Source organism: Eretmochelys imbricata, chromosome 8 (genome assembly GCF_965152235.1).
Source record: "Eretmochelys imbricata isolate rEreImb1 chromosome 8, rEreImb1.hap1, whole genome shotgun sequence".
NCBI lineage: Eukaryota > Metazoa > Chordata > Testudines > Cheloniidae > Eretmochelys > Eretmochelys imbricata.
Window position 1 is genome coordinate 18,339,170 of NC_135579.1, and position 17,817 is coordinate 18,356,986.

The window sequence follows — 17,817 nt, forward strand, 5'->3', positions numbered from 1 at the left end:
GCTTAAACAAGACAAAATTATAGCAGGTTGAGGACAGTACTCTGGTTGATGTTGAATGTTAGGTAAGTAATTTAGAGGTCTGATTCTGTACGCAACTGCACATGTGCAGAATTTATGTCCATCGCAGATTTCTTTGCTTCCCTGCAGAAAACTGACTTTCTGACGGGGAAGCAAAGGGAAGCCACAACAGCAGTCATGGGGCCCTCTCCAGCAGTATGTTTTGGGTGTCCAGGGCAGCTGGCAGAGAGAAATCACTGAGGCAGGGGGCAGGACTGGGGAAGACCGGCTGGTGGCTCCTGCTCCTCCCAGCTGGGTTGGGGAGGACGGGACTTCCTCTTTCCCTGCATGGCATCTGGGGCCGGGTCAGACCCACAGTCAGACTTCTCTCCCAGCTGCAGGAATCTCTGCAACCCCCACTCCCCCAGCTCATTCACCCATCACTCCTCAGCTGCAGGGGGAGGGATCCCTGTACAGGGAGCTGCTCTCTCATCCGCCCAACCTCCATGTATCCAGACCTCCTCATACCCAGACCCTCCTGCTCAGCCTCACCCCCGAACTCCAAACCCCCCTTGATGAACCCCACTCTCCTGCAGCTGGACCATCCCAACAAGCCACCCGCACCTGAATCCTCACCCCACCGAGCCCCAACCAGCTGTACCTGGATCCCCACCCCACTGAGCCCCATTCCACCAGTATCTGGACCCCACCCCATATTCCCCCCCCAACCCACACCTGGATCCTCCCACACTAAGCATCTCCACACTTGGATCCTGCCTTGCTGAGCCTGCCTTCCCACACCTGGTACATCTGGAATGGAGGAGCAGGGCCCTGGGGTGTTTCTGGAATAGGGCCGGTCCTTGCGCTCTGTCGGGTTTAGGTGCAGCCTCACCACTGAGTCTTTGTCCTGGGGGGTAGCTGTACAGTGATTTCCCACCTCTGTGCAACCAGTGGCCTGTGTTCCCCAGTGCCATGCTGGAGCCTTCACATTTATTTGACAAATAAAATTTGCAGAATTTTAAAATTGTGTGCAGAATTTTTATTTTTTTGGCACAGAATTTTAAATTTTTTGGTGCAGAATGCCATCAGGAGTAGATTCTTACATATTTTGGGGAGTTAAGGGAAAAGAATAACTAATTATTAAGTTTTAAAATAGGCATCTTAAGTCAGGATGAAGAAAGTTTGACTACTCTTAACTTCAGTTCCTGCCTCTGCCAGCAAATGATCAGTGTAAGAGGAAGGATCCAATATTCTTCATGTAAAATGCATATTCAGCTATTCTTAAGTGTAAACTGGCAGGCAAAATTTGAATGATCAGTACAATAAGGAAACAATTTCAATATCCAATAAACTGCCCATGAACAAAGGACACTTGTATTTTTTGTAAGTTTCCAGTCAGAAACTCCCACACTGAACACTACACTGGAAAAGAAGAGAGAAGTGTGAAAAGCAAACAAAACACCTTGGTTATTTGATGAAACATTTTCTTCAAATTCTCTCAGAACATGAATATAGTTTCTGAAGTTCTGGAAGACTTATACGTGACCCATTTTCCCTTTTCACTGGGAAATAACACATTGGATTGAACTGGGAGGACTCCATGCAGTTTTGAATATGTTTTCTTTGATTGTTCTAAATACACATTCTCTTTGATTACGGAACAAAACTATGTTTTGTTTTTTAATTCAGATAAAATTGATTTAACTTGGTTGTGCTTTTTTTGTGATGTTCCTAGAAAGTCTTGGAATATTCCCACCATAACTACAAAATGCCTGAAGAGATGAATTTTTAAGAAACAAGCTAAAAAGATCCTGTTAAAATATTAGCAGAATTTAAAAAGACATATTGAGCATAAGTTTGTAGCTCTTTTGTGTTAGGCAGTGATGAGCATGAAGCCATCCAAAGAGATCACTTCATATTAAGAAAAAAGAGCTGAGCAGTGCAATTGACAAGTGATCTTGACATTTAAAGTTCTGCAGCATATTGTGAAATGACACTAAATTAACTCTTCCGTTGTGTTAATATCTTATGATACTAAATTTTAAAGTTGGTCTGCTTACTCTTAATTCATATGTGAAAAGCTAGCTGTACATTTAAAAATGTGAAATTTGTCAGAGGAAACCGCTTTCTTTTTTTTCCCCTGTAGTTGCTAAGAAGTCTGTCTGCTCTTCAGTAGAACCAATTTCTGTGGTCAGACAGATGACATTATTTATCCTGATTTAGTTTTAGGACATACTGTAACTTCCTTAACAAAACAAATCTTTACATGCATTTAAAGGCTGTAGCATAAAAACAAAACAAAACTAGACAAACTTCATTCAGTACCATTTGATTCAATGCTTCGGTATCCTAATTCATATATACTACATAAATGCTATTAGAAATTTTAATAAAAAAGCTCAAAACTAAAGAGCACTGACATTTTGTCTTTTCTAAAAGTTTTTTTATATAAATTGGAAGTGTATTTTCTATATTAGATTTTTGATAAAGAAAATTAACATTTATTTTGGTTATAAACACAGGGGTTTAATTTCATTTTGTGTTGTGGGAATTCTCACCTCTTACTACTTTCATATGATGGGAATTGAAGCATTTTAGGGTCTGGGGGTATATTTCTGAGTTTTTCAGTTACCAGTCTGAAAGTACTGGATTGATACTCAGAAATACTATACAGTCATGACCCCTTCCCCCTAAAATGAACTGTCTTCTGGAATCTTTTTTTCCTCCCTTTTATTCTCTCATCTCTCCTAGTGATTTTTCATCTCACTGAAAGGGATTAGATGCCACAGCTTCCATACCTTTCAGTGTCATTTCTTTAGTGAGCTAAAAGCAGTTCATGGTACTACCTCTCCCAAAGGCTAAATGTTCTGCCTACACTGCATTCCTACCCCATGCTGCTTCATAGACTGTGACAGAGCTAATACTTCCTACCGCTGACCCACCAGTACAGTTTCTTTGTTTGTGTATATTTCTTCACCCCTTCACAATTTTCTTTTTGCCTCTTCTCTTTCAGCTTCAATGCCTTTTCCTAATCGCCATCACCTCCTCTTTCCTTTCTGATTGAAATTGTGCTTTCCCTGCCACTACCACTCCCACCTTTGTCTTAATTGATTAAAACTGTACCTCCACTGTTGCTCGTGCCTTCTTTCCAGCTGGAGTAGGAGCAGGATGAAACTGCCAGGGACTGCAAGAGTTTCTGCAGCTGCTTCTATTGGCCTCTTCTGGGCAAATGCTATGAGCAAAACTACCGTCAGCACAATCTCCTGCAACATTGTCCCATACAGAGGGGTGAGGCTCTACCCCACACTGAATTTAAACCCCTGAATCCTCGCTCAAATGTTTTTATAAAGTTCTAATATATGTTAAAACTGTGGTTCAACGTAAAACAGTAAGCGTTGCTGTAATTTAGAACTAGTTTTATAGTTGATCTGGCACCACTTTTCATAATCTGTTGAAACAAAAAAGAATTTACATGTTCCTGCCTGGGATGTGTCTTTTCTATTGGAAAATGACATTCTAAATTGTAGCAGGAAAATTTGTAGTATTCAGACTTCCAGTAAGAGCCGACGTACAATGGCAGCTTTCCAACATGCTTGCTTATCCATTTTACAGGTGTAGCAATGATGCAAATAGTCAGCTGCCCGTATGTAAAGACAGTCGCTACCACCAAGACCGGTAATTTTTAAAACCATCTTAGTTCATTTTGTCTGTAAGTTGGCATGGTAGTGAATGTTACTGTTTATCTTTTTATTTTTTTGCTTTCCCCCAATTAATGGATCTGTATATTTTTATTTTCAAAAAAGGTCTAAATGAAAACATATTGGCCAGCAAATAACTTTCCTAATGAGTTGTTAGTGTTAGCCTATTTAGTACGAAAAAGCTACACAAATGCACATTATTTTAATCATTGATTTCTGAGATAAATGTAAACCTCCTCATGCCTATACTACTTAGTTTTATTTCTTATGTGTGGGGATATTTTGTTTTTTCTACTTCCGTTTGTACAGGGACATGACTGCTTGCATGTTAGTATGTATGTGGTGTATGAGTGTCTTAGTATAAATCTTCATTTTAAGGTTGTGCATTATTTAAAAATAAGCCATTTTCAGGAACAGATGTGTTTTTATATAAAAAACAGTTGCTTGTTTCTTCAGTAATGTACTGATTTTTTTTTTTGTCCGAGGGTAAAGGCATTATAACTTGTACTTTATTATTAAACTGCTCTAAATTATGACCATATTGTGTTGGTCCTATTTTCTTACTTGAAAACAAATTTGATTTCACTTTCCAAAAAACCTGGTATATCAGGGAAATGGTATAGTAATATTATGTACTGGCTCTTCATCTCTAGGTACTTGCTTACCATTTTGCCTTAGGACATGAGCAAAATGGTTTTGGTAGTCTGTCTCCAGTACTCCACAAAACCATCACAGCATAGTTCAATATTACTCTTTTAAAAGCATTATGTCATCAGACTTTACCTTGAACTGAAATAGCAGGGATTTTGCTCTTGAAACACTGATATTGAATGCCTAAAATGCTATTACTCTTTAGATCACTGCATTTTAAATAATTGTACCAAAATTTGCCCAGTTGAGTATGGACACTTGTGATTTAGAAACATGGTAGTACAATTAGTAACATCAGCTTCCAATTTTTGAAAAAACAGACTTATTTTGTAGTAGTTTACATTAAACTATATGCTTAGTTGATTATCATAAAACAGTATTTTGGTGCTTTTGTGTCACAAAATGATACTTCATTGTCACTCGCTCTTTTGTTTTGTTTTTTATTGCTCCTTTATGTAGGTGTCTTGCCAGGAATGGCCCCTCCTATTGTACCTATGATCCATCCTCAGGTTGCTATTGCCGCTTCACCTGCTACTTTGGCTGGAGCAACAGCAGTCTCTGAATGGACAGAGTACAAAACAGCAGATGGGAAGACTTACTATTATAACAATAGGACTTTGGAATCAACATGGGAAAGACCCCAAGAACTGAAAGAGAAAGGTACAGCATTCGATTTTAGAGTCCAGCCACAACTAGGTATGATCACTTTTACGACTTATTATAAACATTGTTGCAAAATGTGAATGAGAATTACTTTAATCCTCTTCTCCCTTAATTATGATTTCCAAATTGTGTTGCTAGTGGTAACTTTGGGTTGGGTATAGCTCTTAGAGTTAAAGCATATTTGTCTTCTATTATGTTAATAGGTGTTCATTGCTGCTAAACCATGGAACATTAGATATATAAACACACACACCCCTGCTTAAAATAACTCTAAACCATGCTAGTTAAGACTGCTGCCCATGATCTAATTGACAACTCAGTTTTCACTAATTCAGCTTACTTCTCCTGAATTGAGAGGGCCATAAGACAGAGAACATCTGAATTAAGTTCCCTGAATAAAGAAGCGTTTTCTAGATCCTCATAATATATAAAATATATTTTAAAGAAAAGAAATAGGTGCAGAAGAATGCTTAGAAGGCTGTCTCTCTGCAGTTGCATTGTACTGTCTTTTTTAGGCAAGATGTCCATTCCAGAAACTAGACTGCATCATTCACTTGAGTATTCCATACAAATTTAATGTATAAAGCATTTTCTAGTGGTTCTGGAACCCATGCAGAATGCCCAGTATCCAAATATGTGTCTGCTTAAAATTGCTCTCTCGTATTTCATCCTCTTCTGTAATGTTCTTTAAAGTTCCAAATACATTTTAAGACTTTCATTCTCAGTTTTTAATATCTCTTGAATCTTGATAAATATGTAGTTTATTCTAGAGAAGTTCAACAAACTGCAGTTTTTTTGGAGCAAGAGTATCTAGCTCACCCTAGTTTATTTTGTAGCTCCTAATGCATCCAAAAAAGTTGCAGACTTGTCATCTCCCTTCCCAAACCCATGGTCTCCCTAACCAAATTTTAATGTCATGGAAGGGAAGGTGATAGCAGCTGATCTTGCAGGGGATTCCTTTCTGAGACCTATTGTCACCAGACATAGTATCAAAAACGAACAAAAAACTAATCCAGAAAATAAGGGCACTGTAACAGTATATAAACAACAAGCAGTTTGCTAAAAAGGCAACAGTCTGCAAAGGAAGTCTATGTCAGGATGGTGTGCTGCTAATAGCAACCCTTCTGCATCATATAAGACCCACCAGAGCAGCCAGCAGTGCAAGTCAAAGCATTCAAATAACTTCCCTCTTCCCTCTCCCCAATATTCATTGATTGGATTTTAGGTGGAGAAGTAGTCTCTGTGTTGGAGTTAGAGAAATACCTCTTCCTATCACACACAATATTCTTTTATTAAAATTTAGTGCAATTTCAAGCCATCACTTTATTATAATATTTGATGGTTAACATCCCTAACTGACTATTCTTCCCAAGTGACTTGTTTCTATTGATGTAACCTCCTTGTCGGATTTTTGACTTCTAACATTTCCTGCTGGCATTGGGACTAAGTATAGGAACAGACAGGCTGCTAAAGGGCAGTTTTAATTACAATTGTGAAATCCTTGCATGGAACCTGCTATAAGAAATATGTAGAATCTGAGTTATAATTTATCCTGCTAAACAAGGAATGTGCATGAGCACTTCAGGAAACTGGACTGAATTTGGAGCTCTTGTCACAGGGACACACACTGAAAATCACATCTCTTGCTACTGTATTTACATGCAACACTTACAGTTGCTATAAAAGTTGGCGGGGGGGGGGGCAAATATTCTCTTTCAGGTTGTTTACTTTGTGCATTTGGTGTTACTTTGTATTTTGTCAGTTTCCCCTGTATTGTCTGTGAGGTTCCTGTTTGCTGAAAAGTCCAGAATTTTAAAAAAAAACAAAAACAAACACTCAAATCAGGCCATACTCCTTACAGAGTATTCTGTCAGAAACTTTAATTTTTAAAAATGAGCCAATTTCAAAAATTAAAGTTGACTGTGTCACTTGAGTCCTATTAGGACCCTTATATGGGTAGCAAGGTGTTAGTAAGAGGGATTCCATTTAAATTTTTTTCTACAGTGAATGGCCAGGATGCCTGTTTTTTGGGTCAGATTCTCTGCCCCATTCCAGTTCCTTCACAACATCTAAAAAACAGAGAGCAACCAGAATTTGGCTTCAGCTGCCAAGTTGATAGTTCTCCCAGCAGAACTTCTGCCTGGGGGGGAGAGGTGGGGAGAAATGGGGAGAGTAGGGTCCACTACAGCAGTTCACACACCAACGGCCATAAGTTAGGAAAGACTAACTTACGTTGGGGCTGGGATACCTTGAGATCAGGAGCCCTAACTGCCTTTCCCCCATGTTGAGTAGATCCTGGCACAGGAGAGAATCTGGCCCTTTGAGGATGACATTTAATTTAAAGTCTGATGAAGAGAGAATGGCAAAAAATAAAATAAAAAATAGTTCAACTTGAAAAACCACATTGATAAACTGAATCTGATGAGTTCAGTAAGAATTGTAGGTTACCGTAGGCAAACTTTTAAAAAAAAAAAAAAAATCCTTTTCTGATAGAAAAAGTAGAAGAGAAGATTAAAGAGCCTATTAAAGAACCTACAGAGGAGCCTTTGCCAATGGAGACAGAAGAAGAGGAACCCAAAGAAGAACCTATAAAATTGCTGATAAAGGAGGTAAAAGACCTTGCAACCAAATAAAATAATCTTTCTGTGTACATATGTGGATGCAGACATATTGATAAGAGATTATGGTTACTAATTTGAGTTCTTAGATTATTGGGGGTGATTTGAAAACAGTATTCTTTTCTCATGACATTTAGTGATTTTTTCTAATTAAAAAGAAAAAAATTTAGAGATGAGTCAGGGAAACATCCCAATTCAGGCAATTGTTTAAGTATATTTAAATTCCATTGAAGCCAATGTTAAGCATGTGGCTTAAGGGCTTTCCTGAATCTGGGCCTTGATTTAAATAGAAACTAAATTCTGTAGCATAATAATCAAAAAAATTAGTACATTTGAGAAGACCAATTGAAAACTAAGAAGAAGATATTAAGAAGGAAGGTTTTTTAAACATATTAGGCGCAAAAGAAATTCTAGCAATGGTATAGGCCCATTACCAGATGGAGATGGTAAAATTGTTAATGATGCAGGAAAGGCAGAGTTGTTCAATAAATATTTCTGTTCTTTATTTGGAAAGAAGCAAGCGTAGCAAGGTATCTTCTTGGTCTCACTAGCCTCAGCTGTTTTTAGCCTTGGTGAGACAGGCTTGGGTAAAACAGTCCTAAGATGCACAGGGGCAGTCCGTTCCTTCTCTCAGTCAGTCTTTTGGGCTTGTTTTTCTTCTGTTATGAGAGGGAATGCAGCCTCCCCTCCTGGTGAGGCTTGCTGTCCTGCTGCTCCTGGCAGCTTGACTCCTCCTCTCTCTCATCATCCCCTCTTCTCCCAACAGGGGAGGGTTTAAGAAGGTCTCAGGCAGCCCTTAGGATCAGCTGATTCCCACTAATTGACCTCAGGTAACTCCCTCTCAGCTGATCCAAATTGATTCACTGGTAGCCCCTTCTCAGCTGAACCTGATTGACCTGTAGTTACCCCTCCTCAGTTGATAGGGAGGAGGGCATTTTAACCTTCTTGAACTGTTTTCTAACCCCCCTTGCAGCTGTCTATCCTGAGTTTATCACATATGCCCCCTACCCCACTCACCACTGCAGGGTTGGGCTACTTGCATCGGCAAACAGTGCACCCTCGACAAGCCATCTGTGTTGCCATGCTTGATTCCGGACCTATGTTATATTCTGAAGTGGAAGGGTTGTAGCGATAAGAATCACCTTGTTCAAATAAATTTGTTAGTCTCTAAGGTGCCACAAGTACTCCTCATTCTTTTTGCTGATACAGACTAACATGGCTACTACTCTGAAACTTGTTACTCTTGTGTTTCTTTCTTTGTTTTGGTGAATCCACTTCAGAGGGGCATGGTCTGTGATGAGGGTAAACCTCCGTCTGAGTAGGTAATAGCAAAGGTTTTCTATGGCCCACTTTACCGCCAGGCATTCCTTCTCTACTTCAGCATATTTACCTTTCCTGAGCAGGAGTTTCCTACCAAGGAACAGGACTGGCGGTGGTCTTCTCCAACCATTTGTGAAAGAATCACTCCCAACCCAACCTCAGAGGCATCAATTTGCAAGAAACTCTTTCTCCCAGTCTGGAGCTACCAGTACTGGGATGGTGCAGAGGGCGGTCTGCAGATCTGCAAAAGCCTCCTCGGCCACGCTGGTCCATCTTACTGTGTCTGGGCCACAGGCTTTTGTTAGGTCTGTTAACGGGCATGCCCTGGTGGTAAAGTGGGGGATGAACTGCCTATAGTATTGAACTAGTCCCAGGAATGCTCTGACCTGTTTCTTCCGGACTGGTCGGAGCCAATTCTGTGTAGCCTCTAACTTGTTGAGTTGGGGCTTCACCATGCCGCCCCCTCTTCCCCCGCCCACCTCCCACATATACGCGAGGTACTTGGCTTCTGCTAGCCCAGTCACGCATTTGGAGGGATTTTCAGTCGGCCCGCCTTCCTCAGGCTGTCCAGGACTGCTTCCACCTTCTCCTAGTGCGTCTTCCAGTCTGGGCTATGTATAACGAGGTCATCAAGATAGGCGGCCCCATAGTTGCCATGTGGACGCAACAGTTTGTCCATAAGTCGTTGGAAACTTGCAGGAGCCCCATGTAAACCAAAAGGGAGGACTGTGTACTGATACAGTCCTTCTGGTGTTGAAAAGGCAGTCTTCTCTTTGTCGGCCTTGGCCAGGGGGATTTGCCAATAACCCTTGGTCAGGTCAAGGGTGGACAAAAATCGTGCTTTTCCCAATCGGTCAGTTAGCTCATCTATCTGGGTATAGGGTACGCATCAAATTAGGACCCTTCATTCAGTTTCTGGAAGTCATTGTAGAACCTCATACTGCCATTAGACTTAGGTACTAGGACAACTGGACTTGACCATTCGCTATGAGACTCTTCAGTGACTCCTAACTTCAGCATTTTCCTGACTTCTATCTTGATCTTTTCTCTTTTTGCCTCCGGAATCCGGTATGGCTTGTCATTCATCTTCATTCCAGGTTCTGTGAGGATGTGATGGTGAACCTCAGTAGTCCTGCCTGGCTTTTCCGAGAATGTGTCATGGTTGCATTTGATCATGTTGATCACTTCAGTTCGTTGGTCAGGGGTCAGTTCCGGGGATATTTCCAGTTGGCTGGGCTGGTTGCTTTTGGGGGTTGGTGACCCTACAATGACCACATGAGCTTCTCTGTCTTGCCAAGGTTTCAACAAGTTTGTGATAGATCTGTTCCAGCTTCTGGAGACCAGGCTGTTGGACCTTGTAGTTGACTTCTCCAATGGCTTCTTTTATCTCGTATGGCCCCTGCCACCTGGCCAGGAGCTTGCTGTCCGCTGTGGGTATGAGCGCCATTATCCGATCTCCCACCTGGAATTTTCAGATCATCACTTTGCTATTGTAGTATATCCGTTGGGCCCCTTGTGCCGTCTCCATGTGTTCCCGCACTATGGGGGCACTTGGGCTATCCAGCCTTTCATCTGCAACGCATGCTCAGTGATGTTTCTCTCTGGGTTTGGCTGTTCTTCCCAACCCTCTTTGGCATTGTCCAGCATGCCACTGGGGTGGTGACCATATAACAGCTCAAATGGGGAAAACCCAGTTGAAGTCTGAGGAACCTCCCTTATAGTAAACTTTAGGTATTGCAGCAGGGCATCCCAGTTCTTCCTGTCCCGGTTCACAACCTTTCTATCACGTTCTTTAATGTTCTGTTAAAGCATTCGAGGCCATCGGTCTGCGGATGATAGACTGACGTCCTTATGGTCTGTCTGTGGAGCATTGCACATAAATCCTTCATTAATTTAGACACAAAATGGATTCCTTGATCCATCAGGATCTCTTTGGGTAGCCCCACTCTAGCAAAAATTTAGATTAACTCCTTAGCTATGGTCCTGGACATAGCGTTCCGTAGGGGTATGGCCTTGGGGTATCGAGTGGCATAAACTACCACAACTAGTGTGTGCTAATGGCCCCAGGCTGATTTCTCCAGTGGCCCTACTAGGTCCATAGCTATTCACTCAAATGGGATTTCAATAATCGGCAGAGGTTCCAAAGTGGCCCTTAAGTGTGGTCGGGGGCCATGTAATTGGCTTTCAGGACAAGAGGCACAATATCATCGGATCACCGCATAAATTCCAGGCCAAAAAGACCTCTGCAGAATTAGATTGAGAGTTTTATCTACCCCTAAATGCCCCCCTGAACAGATGGCTGTGGGCTAGATCCATCATGCCCCTCTGATGCTTCTGCGGTACTAAGAGCTGTTCCACGACTTGCTCTTGGACCTGGGCGACTCTGGATAGCAGATTCCTCTTTTATCATATAATATGGCCCTGGGCCCTTGGCTCTCCCTTCCCCAGGGACCCCATTCACCTCAACTACTACTTTGCGAATATTGTTATATATTGGATCATTGGCCTGATCCTGCCCAAAATTCTCCAGTGAAGGTCCAGTTTGCCCAAACTCGGGGAAATATTTCCATCTCCCTCTCGGGGGGAGTCCTCGGGGAACTGAGTCCGGCTGTGGGTTCGTCAAAAGCCTGCATAGTTCCCTTATCAGTTGGGCCAACTCTTTCCCCTACAAGTGTAGACTTCTGGTTCTGGGCCAAGATTCTCATTTCCCTCCTTATCTTCCCTCCTTTCTCGCCATGTCTTCCTCGGCTTCCCAGGAGGAGAGAACAAATCCTGGGCAAATTCACGGAAGGCCAGGGGGTGCTAACTATCAGGGTCATCACATTGCTCTCAGGGTTATCACTGTCTTTTGACTCCTCTCTGGGGAGTAGGCTGCCAAACCCTGGGAAGTCTCGTCCTATGAGGACTGGGTAGGGGAGTTTCGGGACTACTCCCACCTTCACCTTAGTGGGGTTTTCGAGGACTTCTATTTTTACCGGGATGGTCGGGTTGTAATTGACATCCCCATGTACACAGGATATTCCTGTGCACTTGGCCCGAGATAGTTGGTCTTGCCCGACCAGCTTTCCCGAGACCTGCGTGACCGCACTTCCCAAGTCCACTAACGCAGTGGACTCTATGCCATTCATTTTAACTGGTCTAGTATACCGATGAGGGACCATTGCAACCCCTACTAGATTTATTAGGTTGTATGGTCCTCCTGTATCTCCCAGGTCGCATTGCATGGGCTCTTCTAGGTTAGGGCATTGGGCAGCTATATGCCCTATTTCCCCACATGCCTAACATCTGTACCCTGCTTGGGGCAGCCCTCTATTTTTCAGGCTGTTTGGGGCCTTATCCCCCCTCCCCCGAGTCTTCCTCCCCCAGTTCCCAAGTCTCTCCGCAATCTCTGGCTGTTCTTCAGCCTCTTCCTCCCCTGCATAGTTCTTCCCAGGGCTACAGCAACCTGGACCCTCAGTGCAGAGACTTGCCTCCTATTCTGGCGCCTTCCTTCCCCGGTGGTCTGAGAAGGTTCTTGGGCTGCTAGGTTTCTGTCTACAAGAACAACTAGCTTGTCATATGAGGAGGGATCATTTTGACTGACCCCTCTTCTTATGTCTGGTGGTAGCCCTCTCATGTACCTGTCCAAAACTATGATTTCCCCAATTTTCTCTGGGCCATGGGTCTCAGGGCGCAGCCACTTCCAGGCTAGGTGGATCAGGTCAAACAGCTGGGACCTCGGCGCTTTGCTGTCCCAGTATTTCCACTCGTGAAACCGCTGGGCCCTTATGGCTGTCATCGTGCCAGGCCTTGCCAGGATCTCCGCCTTCAGCTGGGGGTAATCTGTAGCTGCTTCTGTTGTCATGTCAAAATACGCCTTCTGGGCCTCCCCACACAGAAAAGAAGCAAAGATACTTCCCCACCGGTCTTGGGGCCAGGCCTCCCGCAGGGCCGTTCTCTCGAACGCGAGGAGATATGCATCTACGTTGTCATACATTGTCATCTTCTGTAAGTAGTTGCTTGCCTGCAGGGGTCAGGTCCCGTGGGGGCCGTGCATCCGAGTGGTCAGGGCCTTTAGCTGGTTTACAACCTCGTGCAGGGTGGCTCGATCCTGGGCTGCCTGGCTCATCAGTAACTGATTCGTCTCCTGCTATATTCACACTGACTCCTGCTGGGTAGGCATCTGAACCCTGGTAGCCTCTTGTTGGGCTGCAGTGGCCTGCACCAACGCCTTCACTAACTCCTCCATTTTTTTTTTCTTCTTCTTGGGGTGATATACCTTGCCTTGAGATGGTGCGCCACAAAGTCTCGCTCACATATCCTGCCCCTGACACAACGTGTGGCAAGGTACCTTCTCGATCTCACCAGCCTCAGCTGTTTTTAGCCTTGGTGAGATGGGCTTGGGTAAAACAGTCCTTCTAAGATGCAGAGGGGCAGTCTGTTCCTTCTCTCAGCCAGTCTTTTGGGCTTGTTTTTCTTCCCTTATGGGAGGGAATGCAGCCTCCCCTCCTGGTGAGGCTTGCTGTCCTGCTGCTCCTGGCAGCTTGACTCCTCCTCTCTCTCATCCTCCCCTCTTCTCCCAATAGTGGAGGGATTAAAAAGGTCTCAGGCAGCCGTTAGTTGGAATCAGCTGATCCTAATTGACCTCAGGTAACTCCCTCTCAGCTGATCCAAATTGATTCACTGGTAACCCCTTCTCAGCTGAACCTGATTGACCTGTAGTTACCACTCCTCAGTTGATAGGGAGAAGGGCATTTTAACCTTCTGGGACTGTTTCCCCCATCCCTGTCCCCCCCGCAGCTGTCTGTCTTGAGTTTATCACACAAGATGTAGTCATATCAAGTGAGGGTGAGGTACTTTCCAGCCCATTAGTAATTGAAGAGGATGTTAGATGACTTCTCTTAGGGATAAGCATTCTTAAATCAGCAGGCCTGGATAAATTACTTCAAAGACTTCTAAAAGAGTTGGCTGGGGAGATCTCTCAACTGCTTATGCTAATTATTAATAAATCTTGAAATACTGTGGAAATTATAGACTATTCTAAAAGAGTACTACTGTTGTGCCATTATTCCAAAAGGGCAAGTGGGATGACCTGGGAAACAGATCAGTGAGCCTGACATCAGTCCCAGGCAAAATAGTGGAAAAACTGATAGGGAACACAATAAAGAATTAAAGGACAGTAATATAATTAATGCCAATAAACCTAGTATTATGGAATGTAGGTCTTGTCAAACAAGGCTGATTTCATTTTCTGAGGTATTACAAGTTTGGTTGATAAACTTCAAAGAAGTAGTGTACTTATTTTGTAAGATGTTTGACTTAGTGTGGCCTTGTGGTAGCTGTTTTGGTCCCAGGACATTAGAGGGATCTGAGGAGCTCTGTTGGTGAAAGAGAGAAGCTTTCATGCTCAAACAGAAGTTAGTCCAATAAAAGATATTGCTTCATCCACGTTGTGTCTTTAGTACTGCATCACATTCTGATTAAACTAATTAGCACAGTATATCCATGGAACATGTTAAATGGATTAAGAACTAGCTGACAGGTCTCAAAAAGAAGGCATCAGTGAGGAATCATCAATCAGTTGTGGTGACGCAAATGAAGTTCCAAAGGGCATGGTACTTTGCCTGACACTACTTAGCATTTTAATCAGTGATCTGGAAACAAATATAAAATCGCTGCTGATAAAATTTGCAGATGACACAGATTGGCAGAATGGTAGATAATGATCATATGTACCAATCAGAAAGGGCCAGGTCACCAGGAAATCCAAACAAAATGTGTTTTAATACAGCCAAATGCAAACTTATACATCTAGGAACAAGGACACAGGCCATATCTACAGAATGGTGGACTATCCTGTAAAGGGGTGACTGAAAAGATTTAGGGGGTCATAGTGTACAACAACTCAATGTAGCTAGCTCCCAGTGTGATGCTATGGCAAAAAGGGCTAATGCAATCCTTGGCTGTATAGACAAGGGGAGAAGTGAGAATGAGTAGGGAGATGATATTTATATCAACATATAGCATTATTGAGAATGATAGAGGTTTACTATGTATGATTTTGGTGTCCACATCTTAAAAAGGACGTTGAAAAACTGGAGAGGGTGCAGAAGAGCCACAAAAATGATTCGAGGGCTGGAGAAAATAACTTACAGTGAGAGGGTTTAGAGGACAATCCTTTTTAGCTTATTGAAAAGAAGATTAAGGTGACTTGGTTAGTATTTAAGTACCTTCACGGGAAGAAAGTACCAGGTACCAAAGTGCTCTTTAATCTAGCATATAAAGAACTGGTGGCTGGAAGCTGCAGCCAGACAAACTGACATTCGAAATTAGGCACAAATTTTTAACAGTAAGGGTGATTAACCATTGGAACAAACTACCACGGGAAGTGGTGGATTCTCCATCTCTTGAAGTCTTCAAATCAAGACTGGATGTCTTTCTGTAAGACATGTTTTAGCCAAACAAAAGTTGTGTTAGTCAAAAACAAGTTATTGGGCTCAATAATTGGGGAACTGGGTCAAAATTAGTGGCGTTTGATATATAGGTGGTCAGACTAGGTGATCTAATAGATTCTTCCTGCCTTAAACTCTGTGAATATAATTGAGGCTGTTGATTAACATTATTTTAAATAAATAAATTTGATTCCACATTACTGTCAATTGGATATAAATGAAATAGCTGAACAGAGAACATGGCAGACTCTTACAACCTTTATTTTTTCCCTTCTAGGAACCAAAAGAGGAAGAAATGACTGAAGAAGAAAAAGCAGCTCAGAAAGCAAAACCAGTTGCAACTACTCCTATTCCTGGAACCCCATGGTATGTAGTGAACTCCCAATCCACACCTTTGGTATTCCAATTCCTTTCCCTGTAGTATGTTGCAGGAAATGTGTTGTTGATGAGGAGTGTTGCTCCGTTGTTGGAACAGGAGGCTGGGAGTCAGGACTCCTGAATTCTTTCCTGGCTCTTTCACTGACTCTCTGTGTTTCCTAGAGCCAATTACATAATTTGCTTTGCCTCTTACCTGTCTGTTAAATGGTTCCAACGCTGTACCTGCCTTACAAGGGGAATGGAGCTCAAGATTTGTAAAGTTGTTTGAAATCCTAAATGAAATATACTTCAAACTTCAAAGTAATATTAACAGTATTATTGCAAGATCTCTAAATTGAGGGTAATGAAGCCTAGTCTCTGGGAGCAAAAATAGGACTGTGAAGGACAAAGCTCTGTAGATCTTAATGTTAATAGGAAGTTTGGGAATATCATTTGACATTTGGATGTATATCTGTCAACCACATTGGAGCCCTTAAGTTTGGAATTGTTGCTGCTCAGTGTGCTAATATGAAAGTAATCATGCTGTGAAATAATAGATCAGAGAACCTACTGTAAGAAAGAAAATCATGGGGACCATTGGAAGGAGCTGTCTGCCATTTACAAGAAATGTATACACAGTATTCCAAAGGGGCTTCCTGATATGATTAAAATATATGGTGGATATACACAATACAGACTAGAAAATCTGGTGGGAAAACCTCTGTACCTCTGCTTGGTGGATTTTTTTCTTTTTTTAACATTTTCTTTTTCAAGTGGTTGTCCACAGGATTCCATTTTTGCTGCACATATACCCAGTGCATGGGAGATCAGATTCTTTTGCCCATCAGCATCTTTTGAGGGCACACCTACCCCCAGCTGTCCAAGGAGTTAGAGAGAAGAGTAGGCCCAAGCATGTCTCAGTTCTTTCTTATTGTCTGCGGCAGCAAGAGAACCCCTACAGAAGTCATGCTTTTGTACGACTTTGTTGTAGACAGTTAGTGGTGAGTTAGTATAGTTGATACATAGTTAACTTTTAGTTTGACTGTTAGCTACAAAAACAATTGTTTTTGTATTTTTTACTAACTTTTTTCATAGAGAGTAGGCTCAGAGCTACCAGCAGCTATTCCTTCAGAGACTACTTTTTGAGCAGGAGAAGGGCATGGGTCTTAGAGGATATGTGTACGCTGAGGTGGGAGGGTCCCAGAGCTTGGGCTGCAGCCTGACTGGATGTCTACACTGCCAATAAATAGATTCTTAGCCCAAGCCCTGTGAGTCCAAATCAGCTGGCTCGGGTCAGCTGCTGGTATCTAATTGCGGTGTAGGTATGCCCACAGGGAACAGGCCCTCATTATTCGCCTGTGTCCACCAGTGTAGTAGCCATATGCTTATTGGTTACGCCCGTACTGGAGTACAGGCGTCCTGAAGTACACAGCCATATTCCCGCAAGACAACATCCTCTGTCCCCATTTTGAGGGGTTAGATCAGAGGTGGGCAAACTATGGCCTGCGGGCCACATCCAGTGACATCCACTGAAAGGAGCAAATCGGCTGAAGTTCAGAACATTCTGCTCCAAAGCAGGAAATTCTCAACAATATTGACTTAAAAGCTAAATGGAAGAGGTTTCCTTTGTGAACATTTGAGGATCAGTTATATCTCTTTCAGCAACACCCATTTCAGCAAAATTGGACTATTTACTAACTTCGAAACCATCTTGATTTTTCAGGTAGTTCCATAAAGTGTTCATCTAGTAGCAATATCTGCTCATCACCCTCCTATCTATGGCTGCACTGTATTTTTGCACCCTCGAGTGGCTAGATTTCTAAAGGGCCTTATTCATCGTTTTCACGCAGTTTGGGATACCTAAGTGTAATATTAAGTGTTGATGGATCCCCCCCTGTGAGCCAATAGCAACCTGCTCCCTATACCTATCAGTGAAACCTTCTTTTTTAGAAGACCTTACACTAACTCAAAGGGAGAGAAGATTCAGACCCCCATGGAAGGTCCCCCTTATATAGTGTTTCATAAGGACAGGTTTACTCTCAGACCTCATTCCAAATTCCTAGCCAGAGTTGCTTCAGAGTT

At 42.5% G+C, this 17,817-nt stretch overlaps 1 protein-coding gene across 9 annotated transcripts in view; it reads left to right on the forward strand.

Moving 5' to 3' along the window:
• Nucleotides 1-17,817, forward strand: part of TCERG1 (transcription elongation regulator 1) — a 56,182-nt gene that overhangs the window by 10,718 nt on the left and 27,647 nt on the right. For 4 of the 9 annotated variants that reach the window (XM_077825225.1, XM_077825228.1, XM_077825231.1 and 1 more), the window contains 4 exons: nt 3,610-3,672; nt 4,806-5,042; nt 7,503-7,618; nt 15,656-15,744. In XM_077825225.1, the coding sequence (XP_077681351.1) occupies nt 3,610-3,672; nt 4,806-5,042; nt 7,503-7,618; nt 15,656-15,744 (505 nt within the window). The remainder of the gene's footprint in view (nt 1-3,609; nt 3,673-4,805; nt 5,043-7,502; nt 7,619-15,655; nt 15,745-17,817) is intronic. The other 5 variants (XM_077825226.1, XM_077825232.1, XM_077825229.1 and 2 more) reach the window with 3 other exon arrangements.